This window comes from Lycorma delicatula, chromosome 4, assembly GCF_047948215.1.
Source record: "Lycorma delicatula isolate Av1 chromosome 4, ASM4794821v1, whole genome shotgun sequence".
Taxonomy (NCBI): domain Eukaryota; kingdom Metazoa; phylum Arthropoda; class Insecta; order Hemiptera; family Fulgoridae; genus Lycorma; species Lycorma delicatula.
The window spans coordinates 12585457-12608413 of NC_134458.1; the positions used below are offsets into that span (position 1 = coordinate 12585457).

A 22957-nucleotide genomic window follows, 5' to 3' on the forward strand; every position below is an offset into this window, starting at 1 on the left:
CTTTTTCAGGTTTCTATGAAGTCTGAATACTATAATTATTATTTATCAGATTATTATCACAACTATGAAAATAACGTACAGTGCGGGGGTCCAAGGGATGGAACCCTCTGGGTAGATGGGAATGTGGCAACCGAAGCAAGCTCTGCGGGTGTCGAGGGCGCCGGTCCCCCTGGCAAATCGCGAATGGCGAGCGAAGCAAATTCGGCGGTCATGGGGCAGGCCCCTTGGCCTCGAGGAGTCCCTGAGTTGGTTCCGGGATTCGCCTGTGCTGACCTGAGCTCCGAGGTTCCAAGTTTCTGGCTAGATGGGCCAGTTAGTGTGTGTGTGTGTATATATATATATATATATATATATATATATATACTAACGGTGGATTAATTTTAAACCTAATTTTCAATTTTTTTTATAAAATACTATAGTATTTTTTGTACCTGTACAAAAATACATATCTAAGAAAGACTATTATTTATTTTTTTTGGTTCCGAAAATATATTTTAAATAACAGAAAAGAGTTTTCAAGATGAGTCTTTTTTATGTTACAAATAAACTTAAATAGATCAATTTAATATTTATATATGTTAATAAAACTAATTTCATTTCCATCATATTCGGTTATGAAGAACTGAAATGTAACTTACAACATTGTTATATTTTTTATTGTTTTTCTAATTTCAACAAAGAATGTGTGTATATAATAAATTAATAATATTTTATAAAAAAAAACTGATGATTTTCTATATCATGATGACAGTTAAGCTAATTATTTGGTGTGTATTTTTGTATCCTTTTTACTGTTATTTAATATAAAATGATTTTAACTAATGTCTTTAAAAATTTTTATTTTTCTACTACTTATTTTAGCAGCAGGATAAAATGATACTGTGTAATGGACAAACACTGAGAAGTTAGTTAACAAAACTATGAAGTAATTTTAGTAGATATAAGAGTGAGCGTAAAGTAACTTCCTATTTTTAAATACGTAAATTTTTGAAATTGTAAATATATCTATATTACCATGAGCGTTATATAAATTAAAGTCTAATGTGTACCGTTGCTTGTCACAGTAACCGTATGCTATTTCAAGAAGAGGTTTTTCAGGAAGACTGTGACAGATTTTTTTTAGAATATGAAATGTTGTTCCAACGGCATGATAATTATGTAGAGCTGTTTGAGAACAGCTTCTTGTCGGGGGGCGTTGTTAATTTCGATTACAGTCATTACAAATGATTTTGATTCCCAAACAGAGTTGAAAGAATGCAGAAAAAGCTGAAAATGATAGTGTATTGCAATATGTTCTTGTATTATTGGACCTACTCCATACAAGACGCCGTGAATGTTACTTAAAAATGTTGCAGTATTTTGTATGGCCTGAAATTTCTGGATGAGACATAGGCACTTAAACTGATATTTATGTAAGATAGTGTCCCCTCCATACATTTTGTTTTGACAATTAGAGGTCGGTGCAATGAGCGCTTTCCTGAGTAGGCCATCGGGAGCCTAGAGAATGGCCTGTCCGCAGTCCAGACTGAACTCCTTGTAATTACTTTTTATACAGATGGACCGAGAAAAATGACGAACCTAATCTCAGATTCTCGATGAAGAAAACCAGATTTCATCAAGTGTTCCTGCACGGTCCTTATCAATGGATGAAGAGAATACACCTATCTGTTTAAGAAAATGTATGAAAAATGCTCGAGGACGCATCGAGTTGTAACTTCACGAAAATTAATGGCAATTGCTTCATAATACGCGACAACATAGTCTGATATTAAATTGTGTACCGGTGCTCGTATTTATCGTGAAAAATTACTTTCAAATTAAGGAGTGACTTTTTACCTATTCTGTATAATTCTGATTATGCAGTATAAGTGCTGGAATTTAAAATTTTATATCGATCGAATCGCATGTTGTAACAATCTTTCAAACTAGTTTGCCTTTCATATTCTAAATTTAATTTGTTTGTCTTCCAAATTTGGACTATTAAATACCATAAGTACTCAATTTAGTGTTTAATTTGTATATAATTGTTTGCATGTTTGTAAACGATGTTGATCGTGTAAAACTTATCGGAATGCAGTGCTGTTATAAGAAAATTAATCATAAATAAAACTGTAATTTCTGTTTTATTATTAATATAAATAATTTAAAAATAGTTCTGATGAATGTAATTTATATTTTAATTATATACCTGTATGTAAAAAAATTTATTAAACCGATAATCATTTTTATTAATTAAATTTAATATTTTATTTTTTGTTAGGATGACCCACGGTGAAAAAACACATAGAAATTTCGAAAGCACCAATAATAAATCACTTAAAAAAGAAATAGTATTTGTTGAATCAAACTACAGCCTTTTATCTGATAACATACGCAGACGTGCTCCAAATATTATTCAGTGTTCAATATTTTGTGGCGGTAAACAATGTCGTTATGAGAACCCTGATTGCTGGGATTCAACTCATACGGCCATTCGTGGTATATATTCCCACTGGTAAGGTTTTAATGGCTTATTACTTTTAATATTATTATGAAACTGAGTTTTAAAAGACAGTTATTAAGAATATTAAAACTTATTATTAAATGAAGTTTTAATTTTGTGTTTTAACATATTTTAATGAGATGAAAAGATGGAAGTGAATTTGAGTAGGACAGTAAACCGCAAATCTGAAATATTGATAATTTTACCAAAAAAAAATACAGTGTCTCAGGGAGTTCCATCGAAAAAATATGTTGATATATATGTTTGATATATATATATATATGTTGATATGATAACTTTCGTTGCAAAATTTGCTTATTTTTTCATTTTTGTATGTAAAATTGCATACGTAAATTTTATGCAGTTATAAAATATTAAACATTAGGTTTTAGAATAATTACTGCAACAAAATTATTACTAAAATAACAAAAAAAAAACAATAAAATTATTGTATGTATCATATTTACTTTGAAATACCTTCAATACCATTTAATTTTGTAATTGCACATTATATTATTTTGACAATTTTTCCTTTAATTTGAAACAATGTAATTAATGTGCAGTTTCACTACCGAAAAAGATAATCTATTGCTTTACACTTTCTGTCGCAATCTTCCTTATGGCTGCGGCTCATGTAAAGCATTTGAGGTATGAGGCACCAGTCAGCGTTGGATATCTCTAAAAGTTGTAAATTGTTGTCACTTCGTTTGGTGAATAGAGCAAAGATGATACAGCACCTGCATTTCAGTTTTGGTAAGGTTTGTATGGTGATATGCAGCACTATATTTGGCTCACTGAAAAAGACAATGAGCGACCACTTCATTTTTTATCTTCCCTAATAAGCTTTGTTTGAAATGCATATTACTTCTGAGGATGTAATATCTCTATCGTTTTCTGGCATGATTGTAACCGATACAAAGTCGCTTACAACCTTATCGTTATGGACAACATAAATACATTTTATTATTTATGTTTTTAAAAATAAAAATAGTAATAAGAAATTTAGCTGAAGAATAAACTAATTAAAATATCTTAATCGTTTAATACTCGTAAATATTAACCTAACACACATCACATTTCTGTATTATTTTTTAATTTAGAATCATGTAGCACTTTCAAATATTTTGCTTGTAATACAAAAAAAAAACAAAAAAAAAACAACTATAATCGTAGGGGTTTTCAGTTTGTTTTTTTAAATTATTTAATATACAAGTTTATCCTATGACAATTGTGGGAAGATGAGAAGGTGTGTTGTGTTATAATACTACTTACTTCAGCAATGGCTATGTTAATTTTTTTAAATTTTAAATGATAATGATAAAATTTTATAAATAAAGAGAATGAACTTTCAGTGTATTTTTATTTTTTTTTAAATTGCTAATATTGTATTTTATACTCGATGACACGTTTAGTTGAGACTACGGAGTAGCATTCACTGTGACTTTCTTACGGGAGTTTATAGGTACTATTCACAATAAAAACATTCTGTTCAGTTACCGGCAGTTCATCACACTACCGCCTACGTTATCGATATAATTTCAACATGTTTTTTAAAACACATAATAAATGGTAATTTTCAAACGGTTAACCAATTTCAGTTATGTGATAAAATATCAGAAATATTGCCAAATAATTTGTGCAAACTAAGACTAATAGAGACATACAGTTTCACCTAGTGCTGACTTACCTGATTATTTTTTCCTTTACATTTAGATTATTTAATTTTCAAAAAAAACCCTTCCGAGGGGCTGTATTAACGCAAAACATTGAATTTTTTTTTTTCAGTTTTCGCGCATTTGTATTAGCACACAAGCATTATACGCACTTTTATACATTTACGGAATAATCATTTAGTAAAAATGTTACACAAATTATCCTAAATATTTACTGTCCACTAAATTTTTATTGTAATGGCATAATGCCTGAGCGCTCATCATTGCCATCGTCATGATCTTCAGACTCTTCGTCATTCAGACGAATTTTAACGTTTCTATATCGTTTTGCAGGTTGTCTGCTTGCCACATTTCAGTTACTACTTTTTTTCACATGATCGTAGTAATTTTTCCGTTGTGAAACAATTACTGTAGCAAATGCCTTTTTATTACTGCTCGTACACCCTCCAGTTTAAATGCATTGTTATATTTAATCACAAACCCTGTAATCTGATTCATATGAGCTCAACAGGATTAAATTCGCAGTGGTACGGTGGTAAATTAAGAACGATCATTTTTCTCTCCTTAGCCATTTCGTCAGGGCATGAGTGTGAAATTTATGTTTAACTTTGTTTACTTAAATAAGAAGTTCTTTTTTCAAAAAGTCTTCTGGATAACCGATTCCTTTTCTTGTAAGCCGCTCCTTAATGTAATCCTTCTTTAAAGCAGTAGTGGGAATCTTTTCTTTCTTCCTTGAGTGATATGGGGTGTTATCCGTTACAATAACTCTTTCTTCGAGAACTATTGCCATAATGTTTTGTCATCCAATTTTCAAAACATGAGCTCTGCATTTCGTCATAATAGTACTTTTTGGCCAGGAAAACTAAATCGCCGTCTTCAAAAAAATCCTTCTTCTTTTTCGGTTGGGCTACAACAAATCGAGATACTTTGGAAACAGTTTTCAGTCCAGTAGATAATCTTGCTAAAAACCCATCTTTCGGTGTTCTAATCGTGATATCTTGCCATACTTTATTGCAAGTTTTACTTACGTGAACCCAAGCTTCATCCAAATATACTATTCTTCTTCCCTCTTCGCTATATTTTATAATGTCTGTTAAATACGAATGCCGCCAGCAAATTACATCATTGTGTTCAATCATCACAGATGTTCCGAAAATAAATCCAATATCTTTCACTAATTGATAGAAAGTCCTTAAAGTGAAGTTAGGAAGATAGATTACTATCATTAGTTTCTACTGCTAGAGCCTGTGAAATGGTTGGAGGTTGGTTTCCCATAAAATAATTGTGAAATGTTCATCTTATAGCGCTCATTACAAAGTAATTGTATTTAACTTTACGGCTAGTTTTATGAACAATTCTTTTCCTTGTTTTTCGCGTCGTTAGTACTCTGTTGCTTTTTCGCTCGTTTAGAATTCTAAACACAGTAGCCCGGCTAGATTTAATTGCCACACTGGTTTCCTCAACTATAGAATTAATACTGTCCTAAGGATTCGTTTTTAAGAGATAATCATACATATTAGCCTGCAGTTAACCATTCCTCACTCTAATTGGCTTTTCTTTTTTATAAACGCTTCTGGTGGCTAAACTCATTTCGAGTAAAAATAAATTAAAAACAAACTAAATATACGGTATAAATGGATTAAACAATATTTAAAGAATAGTATACTCGATAAACTGGCTGCGAGGTCTGCGAAATCATACAGTCATGAAATTAACGATGAATAATATTTTGCGAGTGCCAGTGATCATTATCTATTAAATTGGTTCCTTTAGGAATTCAAAGTTTGGTAGTTTGTCCGAACATCTGTATAATTTTTGAATATTTTTTGTTTATTGATCATTTCAGTCAATCTCTGGTTCTGAAAAAAGTATAAAAATATCGATTAAGGAGGCTCAAATGTAAAAGAAAAGCTTTCTGTATGAATTAATCACAATTAATTGTCGAAATCTATCAACTGATTTAAAAATACATACGTATTAAAAAAAAAATGACCTATACGTGTTAATGATAAAAATAAATATAAATGTAAATATTAAACAATAAGCGATATCAAATGCAAAAATGTAAACATTTAATTTCCTTTTCCCACGGCTGACCGTGAACTACAATTGTTCTAAAAACAACAATACTTCAAGTCATAAACTTACATTAAAGCATAAGTTCATGAACAATACTTTAAATGCATATATATATATATATATATATATATATATATATATATATATATATAGAGAGAGAGAGAGAGAGAGAGAGAGAGAGAGTGAGAGAGAGAGAGAGAGAGGTCAGTAAAAAAAATAATGAGACTAGTATTTTTTGGCAGCCAAGGTGGCAACACTGTAATGTTACTACTAAATATATGGTTATATGAACAACTGATTTATATTAGGTATTAATATTTTTAGTCTATTGTTGCCACATGAGACGTAAATAAACTTTTTGTGAGATAAGTTTTTGTGAAATTAATTCGAAACTAATTATGAGCAATATTGTGCAATCAAGTTTTGTGTTAAACTTGATGAGAATGCTACTGAAACTTTTTAAAAATTGAAAAGGCGTATGGAGATGACGCTCTGTTGCGAGCCCAGGTTTTTAGGTGGTTTAAAGCAATTTCAGATGGCCGGGAATCAGTTGCTGACGATCCTCGCTCTGGAAGACCGTTAACGTCAAAAAGTAACGACACTGTTAAGCGAATCAGCGACTTGATACGGTACGACCGGCGATTAACTGTCAAAATGATTGCAGAACAATTGAATTTGAACCGTACCACAGTCCATCAAATTTTGACAAACGAATTGGATATGAAAAACGTTTGTGCAAAATTGATCCCAAAAAACCTCACTGTTGAACAGAAAAATAATAGGTGGAAGTGTGCCGCGATCTTCTAGGGTGAATTGAAACTAATCCTGATTTTCTAAAAAATATTATTACTGGTGATGAATCTTGGATATTTGAGTACGACCCAGAAACAAAACATCAGAACAAGAAGTGGCACACTTCAAACTCACCACGTCCTAAAAAAGCAAAAATAAGCACATCAATACTATGCTAATTTGTTTCTTCGGTAGTAATGGGATTGTCCATAAGGAGTTTTTGCATACAAGACAGACTGTAAATCAATATGTTTAAAGAAATTCTTTAGAGACTGCGGAAAAGAGTTGCTCGCGTGAGACCAGCCATCAAGGACAACTGGATGCTGCATCTTGACATTGCACCCTGTCACACTGCAATCTTAATTAATGAGGTTTTGGCAAAGAAAAACATTCCTGTAGTTCCTCAACCACCTTATTCAGCTGACTTGAGTCCCTGCAACTTTTTCCTCTTCCTACGTAAAAATAAACTCAAAGGACACAATTTTGGAACAGTAGAAATCATTAAAAAAAAATCTAACCAACCATCTGAAGGATATTCCGGTTTCTGAGTTCCAACGCTGCAATGAAGAGTGGGAAAACCATTTGAAGCGTTGCATGACTTCCCAAGGGAACTATTTCGAAGGTGATGGAGCCCATGTATACTTGGATTGTAAATAAAACGTTTTACTGAACCAGTCTCATTACTTTATTTACAGACCTCGTGTATTCAGAAGAACAACATAAAACCAAACCCATAATGAAACCGCTATCCAACATTATTTACGAAAGACTCACACAACTAGCGTGACTACTGGATGTGTATATTACCATTGATTGTATTCCCGGATCTGGGAGATACATTTTTCCGACCCCAAACGCCCCGGGCCCCCTGACACCCCTAAACAAGCCATGTGGGGTGTCAAAATTTATATGCGTTTTTGGATCTCCAACAAGGATCCTGTGTTTGTTTGCGGTTAAAGCTTCTATTATAGACGTGGAATGGAAAAGAATCCCTTCAAGCCCGGCAAGAATCTTGATCAATCTCCGGTCAGGAGTGACCATCCCGTCCGAGATATGCAAATTCCAGAGGTTATGCCTACACAGACGGCGGGTACATCTGCAGCCGCACCTGTAGAGCAGAAGGCTGCCCCCTAGTTGAAGCGCCTTAGAGTGGTCTCTTCTGATGAGGAGGAGTGCTCATTTCCCGAACTTATGGCTCTCGTGACTAGACTCGAGGAACTGGCAGGGAATCTCTAGAAGTGTAGAACGGAGTACGAAACGGGAGGTAAAGGTCATCAGTAAGGAACTCACTTTACTAGCTGACGACTTTAGGGAACTAAGTGAGATGTCGCCACCGATGGAGAAGATCTCCAAGGCGACGCAGATGGAGATTCGCTGGGAGGAGGACCTGAGCGATAAATTAAATAAGGGTGTGACGGACGAGGAGCTGGTGGATCTGGTAGCTCGTCGCTGGTCTGCGGATCTTTTATTAACGACCAAGGTCATGGAGGAACCCCGTCGGGCATGGACAATGTGGTCTGCATAGTCGACCTGGTGGGACTGTTCGGTCATGTTACACAGAGCATACGTAGTTGCCTGGTCTCCTCCCTACCGGGAGGACAAGTCTAGAAGGAGCCAGGTGGTCAGAGAAAGAGTAGAGGGCGTCATTTCCGGAGAATCATTTTCCATCATTTCCGGAGAAGAGGCCTCACTGGTCAGTGGAGCTATATATACAGCCTTCTACAACACGAAGTGGGACGGCGGCGCTATCATGATCGACCTCCTACATGCTCTCCGATTGGCTCTCTGAGAGTCAGATGACCCTGTATTCCAACTGTCCGGAGACAGAACGGAACACTCCGCAAGGAGGCTCCTGGCTTATCCCACCAGGGGTAGGAGTGGTCCGGTAAGAGTGCCCTATTGAAGAAAGAAGGTCTGACACCAGGATATAGGGGCATTGACTCTGCTAGGTCGCCGCAACAAGACACCAAAACAATGATGGTGAAAGCCCCCGGTAGGTCTTATGGCGATCTTCTGCGGTCAATGAAGGATCATATTCTAGCTAGCGAGGTGGCGGACGTGCTATCGGTCAGACGAGGGAATAACGAGGAGGCACAGGTTCGTATCAAGAACGTGAAGGCTGCCGAATCTTTCAAACAAGTTCTATTAACGAAGGCGGAGGTTTTACAAGTTAGCCTGAGAACGCCGACAGGCGTACAGAGTTGCACCTCAGAGATATAGATGTCACAACAGATGAACAACATCATGGCTGTCTTGGGTGCCGGAGAAGTATTTAGGTTGACCTTCCGGCGTCCGGCTTTCGGTTCCATCCAAAAGGCCACGGCAATTATGTCCCTGCGAGCCGCCAGAACGTTGACAGAAAAGCGGATGTGCATCGGGTGGGTGCAGTATCGGGCAGACATTCAAGATGGTCTCATGGAGGACGGTCTGCGATGAGTTAGACTGCGACCAGTGGGGAAATGATTTCAAAATTGTAATGGGGAGTTGTGGACGCCGTCTTCCGACGCTTACTACAACTCAGGTTAAGGAACTCGTTACAACCTTGTTCCCGAGAGCGGCTGACCTCCATCGCGAGGAGATCGTGGCTGATAAGTTACCCCACTTTGAACTACACGACGAGTTAACGTCTGCGGCGCTAGGTTTGAAGCCCCATAAGAGTCCGGGTCCAGATGGGATCCCGGTCGAGGCGGTCAGAATTATTGTTAGGGTTGCCCCCATTCCAGTGTTGGAGGTTATGAACTACATGTTAACACATGACTTCATATTCCAGGAGTGGAAGCATTCCAGATTGGTTTTTGTCAAGAAACCAGGTGACGTTGAGGATCCTACAGCCTACAAACCGCTGTGTTTGCTTAACAGCTTCTCTAAGGTTTTTGAAAAGATTCTTATCAAATGACTACAATCAGAGTTGGAAGAAGGCGGTGGTCTAAATGACAGGAAGTATGGTTTTAGAACAGGCCGTTTTACGATCGACGCAGCTAATCACGTTATGCGCCTGGCAGAGCAGACGCCTAATAGTACCTGGCGGACCAGGAGGATCCCTGTAGTGATCCTCCTGGACGTCCAGAATACTTTTAATTCTGTGACCTGAGCGGCTATCTTCGGTGCGCTTAAGAAAGGCATATCCCCCTACCTCCGTAGGATATTAGAGAGATACCTACAAGACAGAAAGGTCATATACGAGCTAGGTGAACAGAAAATTCCGTTCGATGTGCAGTGCGGAGTTCCACAGGGTTCGGTGGTTAGAGCTACCCTGCGGAACCTTGTCTATGACGGGGTACTTAGCCTACAGTATCCGCCATAGCTTTTGTTGTCGTCGCCAGGGACGAGGCGGAAATAGTCACAAAGGCAAACCGATCAATTGTCTTGGTCGACCATTGCCTATCAGGACAGGGTCTGGTTTTAGCCCTCCTGAAAATCAGTGCGGTTGTGATGACTGGTAGAAGGTGGCTGGCGCCTATCCGTTTTATGATCAACGAATACGTTGTAGTTTCTGAGAACGAGGTGAAGTACCTGGGCTTCTGGCTTGACCGGCGTCGTTCATTCACTGCGCACTTCGGTCAAGTCACAATGCAGGCGGAGAGGACCGCCCGAGCCGTGAGTAGGTTGCTCGCCAATATTGGAGGGCCTAAATCCTCAAAGCGTAAGATTTATTCTCATGTCATCGCTTCAATCCTCCTCTATGGGATCCCCATCTGCAGAAAGCCATGAATACGGCGAGGAACAGACGTGGGTTACAAAGAGTTCAGAGACGCATGGCGCTACGAGTCTGTTCGGCGTATAGGACAGTCTCTGCAGGCAGTCTTCGTTTTGGCGGGCACACCACCCATCGAACTGATTGCAAAACAACGGTGTGAGACATACTAGAGTATCAAAGGAAGGAAGCATATGATCTTCTTCTGGAACGATGGCAAGAGCGTTGAAATGCATCACCAACTGGTGCGTGGACTCGTCGGTTGATTAGGAGGTCAGGCCGTGGATCCTTAGGGGATTCGGTGAGCTCGGCTACGGGCTCACTCAGTACCTGACAGGACACGGCTCTTTTCGGAGTTACTTGTTCCAATGCAGAAGGATCGATGACACCTCATGAGTGAACTGCGGGGATCGAGACGACGCAGAACACACGGTCTTTCACTGCTTGAGATAGGAGGTACAAAGGAATACCCCACGCCATCTTGACGCATTAACACCAGATAATATCATGCCGATGATGTTGCGGGACGAGAGATCCTGGGACTCAATCTCCACCGTAGTCTGCAGCATTATTCGTATCAAGGAGGCTGAGGCGAGGATTGTAGAAAGACCATGAGAAGATCTAGTCATCAAGAACTGTCTCCGCTAACCTAGGTGAAGAGCAGACCGGTAAACGAGGGGGGATGGACAGCCCTTTGAAGAGCTGCGGTTCATCTGCTCTTGTGCGGATGGGCCATGGTGATGATCCACGGGGACTTCTGATACCCTGAGCTCAACGGCACCCCCCGAGGATGAGAAAGCTTAATTGCCGATCCGGTCCGTTCGGCCTCAAGAAAAAAAATTCTTGTTCCTTTTGCACCGATTAGTCATAAGATTTTCAGTAAGTTTTTAAAATTTCTCCTTTGGTGATGATTCGGTAAATAAAGAGAAATTAGATTTTTAATCCTGGGATAAAAAGTAATTAATTTGAGTATGCGACTGAACATTTTTGCTTTTGTGAGTTCCAAACATAGTCACTAATAATAATTAAATGCACGGATTAATTTTGAAGTAGAGTTTTAATATGTACATTGCAGTTCCCATTTCTTAGAAATCATTTTCAGAGGCAACATTTAATTCTCTGAATGTTTTTTTTTTTTTATATAAAAATGTTCTGTTTAGTTCTAAAAGAAAACATTGTTTCATAAAACTGCTTTATTGAACAGTATGAAATATAACAATATATTAATTAAACATAAGACAACGTGGATATATGTTATAATTAAATCTACATCACTAAAATTTATGTTGGATAATATTATTGATGTCGGTTACAGTTTTTTAAACGCAGTTTTCTTCTAAAATCTGTAAGTAATCACATAGGCTATATTTTCTCTTATAATGATATAATATTTGTTAGCAATTAAAAAATGATGAATTAAAAATGATAGTAATAACAAAAATGACCTTTTAGAGTAAAAGAGTTTCAATAAAAGAGTCTTGAGAGGTAGACAACAGTAATTACAAAGAATGACTGACATAACTATATAAAAACAGATTATTATTTTTTATAATGGAAAGAAATATAATGGGTACATATGACTTATAGCTTCTTGTAAACTTTTACTTTACATCAGCCTACCAATGACATTTAGTATTACTTGTCACAAACACCAAATAATTTTTGACATTAATTAATATCAACTAGAGTTAGCATGTTAGACAGTATTATATTCTACTATTATGGTTTTTCAAAGGTAAGTTTTATTGCGTTGATTTGGTCATTTATCTTTGATCCAGGATTTTTTTTAAGTGGACAAATCAAAATTTAAAAAAAATCGAAATTCCATGCTTAGATTTGATAGAATACACATTAGTGTTAGTATTGATAATATTCACAATATAGAATTTCTTTGGATTTTTATTTGTTGGTTTACTTTATATAACCGTAAAAATATTGAGAAAATTTTTAAATAATTTTCTTATGCGATACTAGATTCATAATTTTATCCAAAAGTTCAATTATGTGGACTTACTGATGTGCATGTTATTTAGGTCAGTGAAGAAAACGATGGTAACCAGTTCCCCTAGTAAGACTCCCATAGGTTATTATCTTGTGGAATTTCTTCACCATTTTGGAGTGAATTGTTTGTATAAGGTGACCTACAAACTAAGTTGCCCCAGCGAATCTACGAGCTTGTGATTTCACGTGCGGACATCTCATTATATTATTGTTTTCCAAAATGTTTGCGTGTAATTATTATTTTTATTTTACTTTTCGACTTATAAACGATGCGGGCGCCCAAACAATACATTTATGTTGTGTGTTCAATTCTTTCCACATGAATAATTCTTTAATTACATGTATAAAAATGCTTAATGACTCAATCTTGTAAATAATAATTAATTAACCGATGACTAATGCTATGATTGGTATTATGACAAGCCATAAAAATGTATACATGGAGTTAGAAATGATGTCTTTCGTCACGATTATATTTATATCCGTCATTCGTAGTACACAACGTCTGCATAAAGAAAAAACTTTAGTCCAGTTTATATCGTGTTCAGTAAAGGTATTCAGATAGCGTTTTTGTGCGGTCATATTATTTTATAACACATTGCTTTTCGCAATTTTTTTGTAATATACTATTTTTTGTTTTACTTCTGTTCGTTTCTTATTAGTTCCGGCTTGTTATGGCAGAATTTAAATCCGTAGCTATGAAAAAACTTAGGAGTCAAGCGCGTGAAGTTATCAATAATGTTTATGATTTTATGTAAAAAGAAGCTTCAAAAGTAGGTAAATTAACTGATGACAAACATATAATTGGCATTCAAAAATGCGAAGAAAGAACTGCTGCTGCTTGTGGAATATCAAGAACACAGGTTCAAAAAATCAAAAGAGAAAAAAAAGACAGGATTCTTCAATCAACATCCTAATCGTGTTCTTTCAGCACGCCGAAAAAGTATAACCGACGTTCGAAACCTGTCAATAGACTGGACAGTTTTTATTTAGGTGTAGTTAAAAGAACAGTTAATGAATGTCATTCAAAGAAAAATGAATTACCTTATTTAAAAAAAACTAAGGCAAGAACTTAAGTTATCTATTGATTTTAAAGGCAATGAATCAACTTAAGCTGTTATTTTGAAAGACTTAGGTTTTAAATGGCGTAAAACTGAAAATAACAGAAAAATTTGATTGAGAAATCCGATATCAGGCTGAAGAGAATGTCATATTTGCAGACAATGGCTAAGTACAGACAAAGCAATGCCAAACTTGTTTATTTGTAAGAAACGTACGTTTTAAGTTTGCATCGTTCGAAAAAGATCTGATGGTATTGTTGAGGGACTTCACGTGTCGATTAATAAAGGTGACCGCTTAATAGTAATTCATGCCGGAGGAGAAATCGGTTTTATTCCGAACGCATTACTAACTTGGAAAGCCACTTCGAAAATTGGCGACTACCATGACAACATGAATACAGACCACTATATTTATTTATTTATTTGATGAAATGGCCACGTGAAAAATTGATTCCAAATCTTCCACCAGTGTCAGTAGAACTTGTTGATAACGCCCCTTATCACAATACAGGTATTGATAAAGTGCCAAATTCTAGTTCAACACGCGACACGAATAGGAATGCTTGAGTTTGTGTTTAGGCTCCGCTATTTGGATATTTATTTGGTGTAACAGTATCGTTATATTACAGTTTGTTAGTTAATTGTGATCACTATGACTTGGTTTATGGTTTGTACTTGTTTTAGGGCTTCTGGAGTGTTTTACTAGTCTTGTTTGGTATTAATTTGCGCAGATAGCCTGATAGGCTATATAGGCTAGCTTGGTGTGTAGTTTAAACTCCCTTTGAACTGCGCACCCGGGGGTGAAACCAAAATTTCTACTGTGTTTTGTTGAATTTTGTTTGTTTTTATTGTTTAGTGTTGCTTCAGTTTCAGATATTTATTTATTTTTAAGTTAGCTGTTATTTTATTTTTAACAGCTGTTGTTGATAGCAACCATTTTTATTAGTATGTAGCCTGCAATTGGTCAACGTCTTCGGTGTATGTGCTTGTTATTAGCCAATTGTATTTATGTGTTTATGTTGATAGTTTGTAAGCAAACATTGTTTTTGTTTATTTTGTTTTTAGTGCTAATTAATTACCACTGTTTAGGTTACTATTTTTGTTGTGTTTATGATTTCGGAAATGTCTGAAACTGAAATAAAAAGGGTAAGTCTAATCGGGCTAAACCTTGTGAAGAGATTACAAAAACAATTAAGGTTAGGCTCGACGACTCTTTATCCGCTTCTGGAGCTGAGGGGTCGCGAGCAAATGCTTCCGGTTCTTCGCAGGCTGGGAAGAGTACTGATCAATTATTGACTGAGAAGTTTTCTGAAAGTAATGGGAAGGTTGGAAGTTCGGTCCCGTTAGTGCGAGCGTTTGAAAAGAAGTACGACTTCTTGATTCAATGTTTGGAGAACCCAAAAGGTGCTAAGGTTAACGTGCTAGGTAAGATCCTCCCTGAAATCAGGAAACTAAAACCCGTTGTTGAGGCCTTGGCACAAGGCTATGAAAGATTGGCTACTAAGCCTGAGGTGAGAGGTTGTGAGGGAGATAGTTTCGGTCCCTTCCATGATTCCACAGGGTAAACGCTATGCAGAGATTCTGAAAGGGAGGCGGGAGGCTAGTCTGTCCCGTAAGCAGCCAGAGGTTGTATCCGTCAAACTAAAGGAGGAGGAAACTACTAAAACAGCTAAGGAAATGAAGGACGAATTTCAGGCCGTCCTTCGACATAAGAGGCAGAACCTAAGAATTCGTAATGTAGAGAAACGAAGAAGGGTCTAATTGTCATTGCTGACGACAAAGAAACTGTGCGGGTCCTCTCTGACTCCTTTAAAGTCGGAAAGTCCGACATGAAAGTCGACCCTAAAGGCAAGAGGCGTCCTAAAGTGATTGTTTATGACATAGATCGACGGCTGTCTGAGGAAGAATAAATGGCTCTCATTAGGAAGCAAAATACTGAGATGGATGAGGCTACATTCAAGTCTGATGTCGATTATTATTTAAATCGGGTAGGCGCGAGGCAGACCGCTATCATGGGATATTTGAGGTTAGCCCTAAACTTTTTGGCAGCTTCACTGCGAAGGGCAAGGAGTATTTAGATGTTCAACGTTGTTTTAAGTGCCGCAGATTTGGTCACAGGGCTAAGTTTTCTGTACATCCTGCAGTTTGCGTTCATTGTGGTGATGGACACATGCGTGAGGAGTGCCCAAAGAAGTCGGAAGGTTCAACTTGTATTAATTGCAAACGTCTTCGGAAGGATCATAAGCACTCTGTGAACAATAAAGATTTTGGGTATTATCAGAGAGCTCTCGATATGTATTATAATTCTATTTCATTAAATGATTAGGCTTGGTCAGTTGAATCCTCAGGGTGCTTACATTGCTCAGTTTGAGGTTGGAGAGATTTCATTACGTAGAGGTTTAGATTTTGCATCCATATATTGTGTCGGGTGATCTGTCAGGTTTTTCTCGTTGGAAGAGGTTCTATTGTGGTTCTGAAAGCATGTCCGCTGTTTTGTGCAGAAGGGAACTTGATTGTGTCTTTATTTGACAGCTGTCAGATAACCATCATGTCGTTGTCCGTTTGGATGTTCAGAACTTGCATCTGCATGCTGCTAGTTCATATTTCCAATATAGAGATTCTGCTGACCGTCATCTTGAGGTCTGGAATAAAATCCTATGATTCTCTGGCACTAGTCCAATTCTTATAGGTGCGGATGTGAGTGCTAAGTCACTCTTGTGGCATAGCCGTTTCATCGATGTTAGCGGTGAATTCATAGAGGGCTTTTTGGCCCAGCATGATCTACAGATGTATAACATCTTGGGGCACAAACGACGAAAGGAGGTTCTTCTGCCAGCTCTCTCGACCAGGTTTGGTGTAATTTTGGATAATTCTGAGATTTTACACAAATTATTACACGATTTACTGCCTGATGATAGTGAAGCTGGAGAGTCCGCATACCATCTGCGGGTGCCTCAAGAGGTCGCTCAGTTTTGCGGGGGTGCAGTGTCCTTGGAGATCACTGAGGCTGAGGTGCGTCATGCTATCTGTAATTTAGGTAGAGGTAAGGCCCCCAGGCTTTGATGGAATAATGGCGGAGCTTCTTGTTCGCTCGGTTGGGGTGAATGTGAGAGTTGTCACACGTATATTTAATAAATTTTTGTTTGGAGGATACTTCCCTGTGTGTTGGAAGAAGGGGATTGTGAAATTGTTGTTTAAAGGTGGCGCAAGGATCCTGCTGTTAGTTCGTCGTATAGGCCTCTGACGTTACTTCTGGTTATTGGCAAGGTCTTGTAGGAAAAGGTTCTGTATCTGCTTATAAATGACAGGTTATCTCGCAAAAATTGTTGATGGAGAATCTGTACGGGTCGTCCCGGAAAGGGTGCCGAGGACGACATACTCTGGGTGATGAGTGTGGTAACAACCAGTGGGGCGGAATATGTCCTGGGGATTATCCTGGACATTTCCGGAGCATTTAATAATCTATGGTGGCCTTCTGCTATTTACAAACTCCATAAAAGAGAATGTACTGTAAGCGAATTGCAAGTTATGCAAAGTTACTTCAGTCATCGAGATGTGCTGCTCCGCGACAGCGGCGATGAGGTTGGCAAGACGCTGTCTAAGGGATGTCCCCAGGGCAGCGTGTTGGGTCCATTATTGTGGGTAGTGGAGTTTGATTCTCTCCTGCGGCTGAGATTGCCCAGCGGGTATTGCATAGTGGCTTATGCTGACGATGGGCTCCTGCTGGTCGAAGGAAGTTCATGGAGGGAGGTTGAACTCCGAGCCACTCGGGTTTGCAGGATGCTTGAGCTGTGAGGTCATCAACACAAGATGACGTTTAGCCCGGGAAAGACCACGATGATGCTCTTCAAAGGCAGTTTGGCAGTGAGTCGGCGTGTCCGTGTTTCGATGGCAGGCCTGCGTATAAAGTATGTTCAGGTTCAAAAGTACCTCGAGGTGTTTCTTGATGAGAAATTGCAATTTAAGAAGCACCTTCAATACGTCGCGGAGAGGGCCTACAATGCCTTCTTCGGTATTCGATGTGTGGTCAATCCTGATTGGGGTCTTAAGTTTAAGACCATGAGCATCCTGTATAAGACGTGTGCGAGACTATATACGCGGCGCCTATTTGGGCGGACAAGCTAAAATATAAAAGTTATCGTGACATATCATTAAGGGCTAAACGCCTAATATTGTTAACGGTAACGGGTCCTATCGCTTCTCGGCATCTGGCCCCGTGCTGCAAAACGAACGTAGGACGTTGTAGACGTAAGACATTTCGTAGACCGTGGACGTGAAAGTAGGAGCGTGCCTAAGTTCACGTCGTCGGGGCTGACAACGATCAGTGGCTATCAGTCAACCTGCGATGCTGTGGTGTTTAGGCAACACAGTTGTGTAGTGTGTTACAGAAGTGCCACTGTCGGCTAAATAAGGACGTTTCCTTTGTTTGAATCGTGTCCCCATTTTCATAGGTTCGTGAGGCCAGTAAATCTTTCTGATCCTCTGGCAGGTTCGGGAAGCGATATCGCTCCTAACTCGCCGGATGTCTATATTAGGAGCTTTTAAGCTTTGACTTTTTCGAGCGGGGTTGCGTGAGAAAAGGCGGCCTTGCTCGGAATAACTAAGCCGACGCTCACCTGTCTTGTGGTAGGTGTTAGATTTATTCGAACTGCAACTGTAGTACCTGGCAATGCAGTTGTATTGTATTAATAAGCTACGATGGAGCAATCCGGGGGAGGTTGCCTCGAGGACTTGGTTGGTTTAGCCAAGGACTTGGTTACCGGTGAACACTTCCTGCCAAGGTCACTAGGCAGGTGTCCGCCGAAGCCACAGTTCTCTGTTAAGGAGGTCACGGAACTCTCCACGAGAGGGGGCCCCTACCCTCTTGTGCAACGGTGGATTGCACGAAAAATCCGGCCAAAACCTCTGCGTCGAGCTGTGCGGGAAAGACTTCGGTCGACCCCTTCAAGTGGGGCTTTGCCTCATTTGAAAGGGTCTGGCTCGGGATCCGAAGGGATAAGACAGATCGAGGGTATGCGTTCCGCATGGGCCAAAATATTCTCAGAAAAGGAGTGAAGGATTTCGTTCAGTTTAGACAGCTAGTCGACTCGTTCCTTTCTGAATGTTCCTTGATGGTTGCTGAACTGGCGTTGAAAAATGAAAACCTCCAGGGCGCAAACCGAGCCCTTGATTCAGTCGTTTCTCGACTGTCGGGCAAGATGGATCAGGTGGTAAAAGGAGTTAAGGACTTCAAACCTGAAACGGGTAGGGTCCTTGGCGAAATCCTCACTTTTCTGAAACGGGTGGAGGTTAAAAACCTGTCTGATTTGCTGCGGTAACAGCCGCGTCAGGGCCTAAGCGGGTTAGTCCTCCGCCATCAGTCCAGGCGCCGGCTATCAAAATTAAGCGGACCACTGTCAAGGTGGTTCCTGTGACGTCTGGTCCGGGGGCTTCGTCTGCGATGACGGAGCTGACCCTGAAGAACCTTTCACCCGCGGAAGGAAAAGTTCCAGATTTCTCGGGTCACAAAAACAAGGGACCATGAAGTCGTCTTAGAGGTTGTTAATGAACAGCTGGCGAAGCGGCTACTGGACGCAGACGTTCTTAGGAAGAACGGGCTGAAGACTCAGTTGCCGGCCGAACGGAGGCCGCAAATATTGGTCTATGATTTTCCAAGGGCAACGGGAGTAGAGAAGCCCGAAATCCCGAGGGCTATACATAGCCAAAATCCTGAGTTGGATATGGCTGTCGAGGACTTCCTCAAGGGAACCAGGGGCGTCCGGGAGTTGAAGCGAAAAGAGACCCCGAAGAGCCACTGGATAATTGAAACCTTACCAAACATGCGGCAGTTCTTGGTGGCAGGTGCTCGGCTGCTCCTTGGGTGGACCTCTTGCAGGATTGTCGACCATATAGAAATACCCCGTGCTTCAAATGTCAAGGCTTTGGACACACCTCTCTCCGCTGTAGAGCACAATTGGAGATGTGTGGTCATTGCGCCCTTGTTGGTCACAGGCTGCCCTAATAAGACCGCGCCTGGAAAGTACGCTCCCTGTGCCTTGGTGAAAGGCTTTGATGCTGAACACCGGATCGGGGGCAAGCAATGCAGATTGTATGACATATCCCGGGCGAAGATCGCAAACAATACGGCGTATGGCGAAGCCTGAATTGGAGGAAGCTTTCGAGGACGATCGTCACCTTGTTGAACGCTTGCGTTGCGCCTGGGGCAGTTAAACCTGCATCTTTCCCGGGCAGCCACCAATGAAGTCATGAGGATCCTTGAGGAGTACGACCTCGAGATCCTCTTAGTACAGGAGCCGAACACGGTCGGCGATAGGGTAGTCGGCTTCCACAGAGTTGATGTTATTCACTGTCGTGGGGGACGGCCGCTCGCTGCGATCGTGGTCGGCTCGGTCTCGTTAGGTGTTTTCTGGATGCCCCAGTTTTCTGATGAGCAATTCACCGTAGTGTGAGTTACGAGGGGTACGCTCGATGTCATACAGGTGTCGGGATACTTCCAAGTTGGATGGTGTATCGATGACTTGTTGGCGAATCTGAAGCGGATTCTGGACGGTCTCCCGGGCATCAGAGTGCTGGTTGCAATGGACGCTAACGCAAAGTCTTCCGCCTGAGGTTCACCACTCATTGACCCCAGAGGCGCTGGTCTCGCACAGTCCGTAGAAGTCAGGGACCTCTACTTGCTTAACAAGGCAGAACAACCGCCGAATTTCTCTTCCGAACTGGGGTAAAGTTACACGACGTCACCTTGGTGACGAGCGATCTGCTTAGGTGTTTGGACTGTCTGGCCCGAGGCCAGTGTGAGTGATCATAGACTTATAGCCTATGAGGTAGCTTACGGTGGCGGTCCAAGAGCTCCAGATTCGGGTCGCTATAAACTATAGGGCCTGGATGAGCACATGCTGCGACGAGAGTGTACGGCTGCCTTGCAGGGGTTGGAATGGCGCAAGAAGCACAGAGAGGGGGTGGAATTGATAGCTGAACAATTCGGCCAGGCCATCAACACTTGCTGCGATAGGGTCCTACGGCGGCTTCGGCCAGTGGACGGACCCTTAGGTAGTGGCCAGTCCGTGATCGGGGACTGCTTGGAGTCATCATGACCGCTGCTTCCGGGGAGCCGTCTGTTAAACGCAAGCGGAAGCCCGGGAAAATGTGGACCTATACCCTTACGCACAGCGTAAGGACAAGATACCAGCGTCGCCCGCTAACGGGTATTCTCGTTGATGACGTGCGCGCTGAGGGTCTGCGGATCTACTGGCGCCCCGTAATGAGTACGTTCATGCCATCAAGGAAGCCAAACTCAAGTTTTGGCAAGACTCCATGCGTGAGTTGCAGCGCAATCCCTGGCAGCTCGCGAACTCATGTTACCGGCCAAGGCCATTGCATATGCTGCCCAGTGTTCGATGCGGGTTTGGTGGTCGTGACCACACTTTAACATCTGTGGCGATCAGGCGTTCCTGGATACTCTGTTTCCAGATGCTCCGGAGGGTGAAGCAGAGGTCGGCGTTGGGACGGGTGAGACACCATTCCCTGGTGTCCGGATTGTGGAATCCACAGATATAGAACGAGTGGTTTCTCGAATGGCACTGAGAAAGACAGCGGGGATTGACCAACTTGACCCTGATATTTTCTATTATCTGCTGCCTGTCATAAGAGAGCCGCTTGGCAGACTGTTCTCGGGGTACGTAAACTGGGGTTGCCTTCCGACTTGTTGGAAGGTGGCTTTAGTGAGGGTCCTCTTAAAATCAGGAAAGGATTCGAGTGAGGTCAGCAGTTATCGACCAATCAGCCTCTTGCCGGTAATCGCCAAGTTGCTTGAAAGGCTGGTTCTGGAACTGCTCTGGGAAGACATCGATATGAACTGATTTCTAAATCGAGACCGGTATGGCTTTCGAGGCGGTATGGAGTTGTGTCTTTTATGAGTTGGAACGACGCAATGTTCTCGTAGCCCTGCAGGCCGTAGTACGTGACTACTTGTCGGATCGCACGGCTCTTTTTAAGGATGTGCACCTAGTTGTGGAAAACTCCATCACCTGGGGAAGCCCGCAGGGCTCCGTTCTCGGTCCCTTGCTGTGGAACCTGGTATTCGACGAATTTTTGGAACTGACATTCCCGGAAGGGGTCATGGCTCAGGCTTTCGCCAATTACTGTCTCCTGTTAGTTCGTGGTAATTCACGACCGCAGCTAGAAGACCGAGCGGAGGCGGCTTTGTCAACCGCAGAGGGCTGGATGGACATTCAGAATTTAAGGATTTCTGTGCCCAAGACGACGTTTATGCTTCTCAAGGGTGCAGACAAATTGTCATACAGTCGTAACCCCCAGTATAAAGGCTGTGTAATCAATTGAGTTCGAGTTCATAAGTACCTAGGTGTTTTGTTTCATGAGAAGTTTCTGTTTAGTAACCACATTAGGCAAGTAGCGGCGGACGCCGTCTCTGTGATGCACAAGCTTAGGAGGATTGCTCGAAAGGATTACGGAGTGTCGAGCCGTAATGTTTACACAGTGTACCGAGCTGTCTTTGAATGTATGACCTCTTACGCGGCGTCCGTTTGGGCGCAAAGGTTGGAAAGAAATCGAGTACTTATTCAAAATTTTAGGAGTGCCCAGCACAGAACTTTAACTGTATGCACTGTGTTTTTAAAACAACCTCCTCCGAGGCTATCACTGTGTTGGGAAAAGCTCTCCCAATCGATTTATTGGTGAAAGTTCGGGCGGCCATGTGGAAATTGCGAAGAGGCAGGGAGGCCGAGGTATTTGGGATGCGGTTTCTAGCCGGGCTTCCACCGGAGCATCTCCACCGGTTGATCTCAATCCACGGGTTTTAATTTCGAACAGTTGCCCATCTCCCACCTGCGGAGGAGGCTTTACAGCCTCGCGATGGCAGCAAGAATGTCACGCCACGACTATGGGCGTGATATAGATCTCCTTCTATAGATTTATACAGGATCTGGGTGGATGGTATGCCGCTCCTTCGTTTTTAAGAACAACGGGAGCTGAGTGCTCTCCAACCATGTAAATTTAAACCAATATTTGTTTCGGTTCCACCTGGCAGCTGATGAGCTGTGCTTCTGTAGGGAGGTCCAATGGAACCAACACATGATGTTTGAATGCCCAGCTCTTGGGGGGGCAGAACTCAGACCACCCTGGAACATCAAGGGGAAAATTGGCCACTCACAAGCGG

The 22957-nt window shown here is 40.8% G+C and overlaps 1 protein-coding gene across 1 annotated transcript in view; it reads left to right on the forward strand.

The window, feature by feature from the left end:
- Positions 1–22957, forward strand: part of LOC142324243 (uncharacterized) — a 54670-nt gene that overhangs the window by 4531 nt on the left and 27182 nt on the right. The window contains exon 2 of the mRNA XM_075365101.1: positions 2261–2494. Within this exon, the coding sequence (XP_075221216.1) occupies positions 2261–2494 (234 nt within the window). The remainder of the gene's footprint in view (positions 1–2260; positions 2495–22957) is intronic.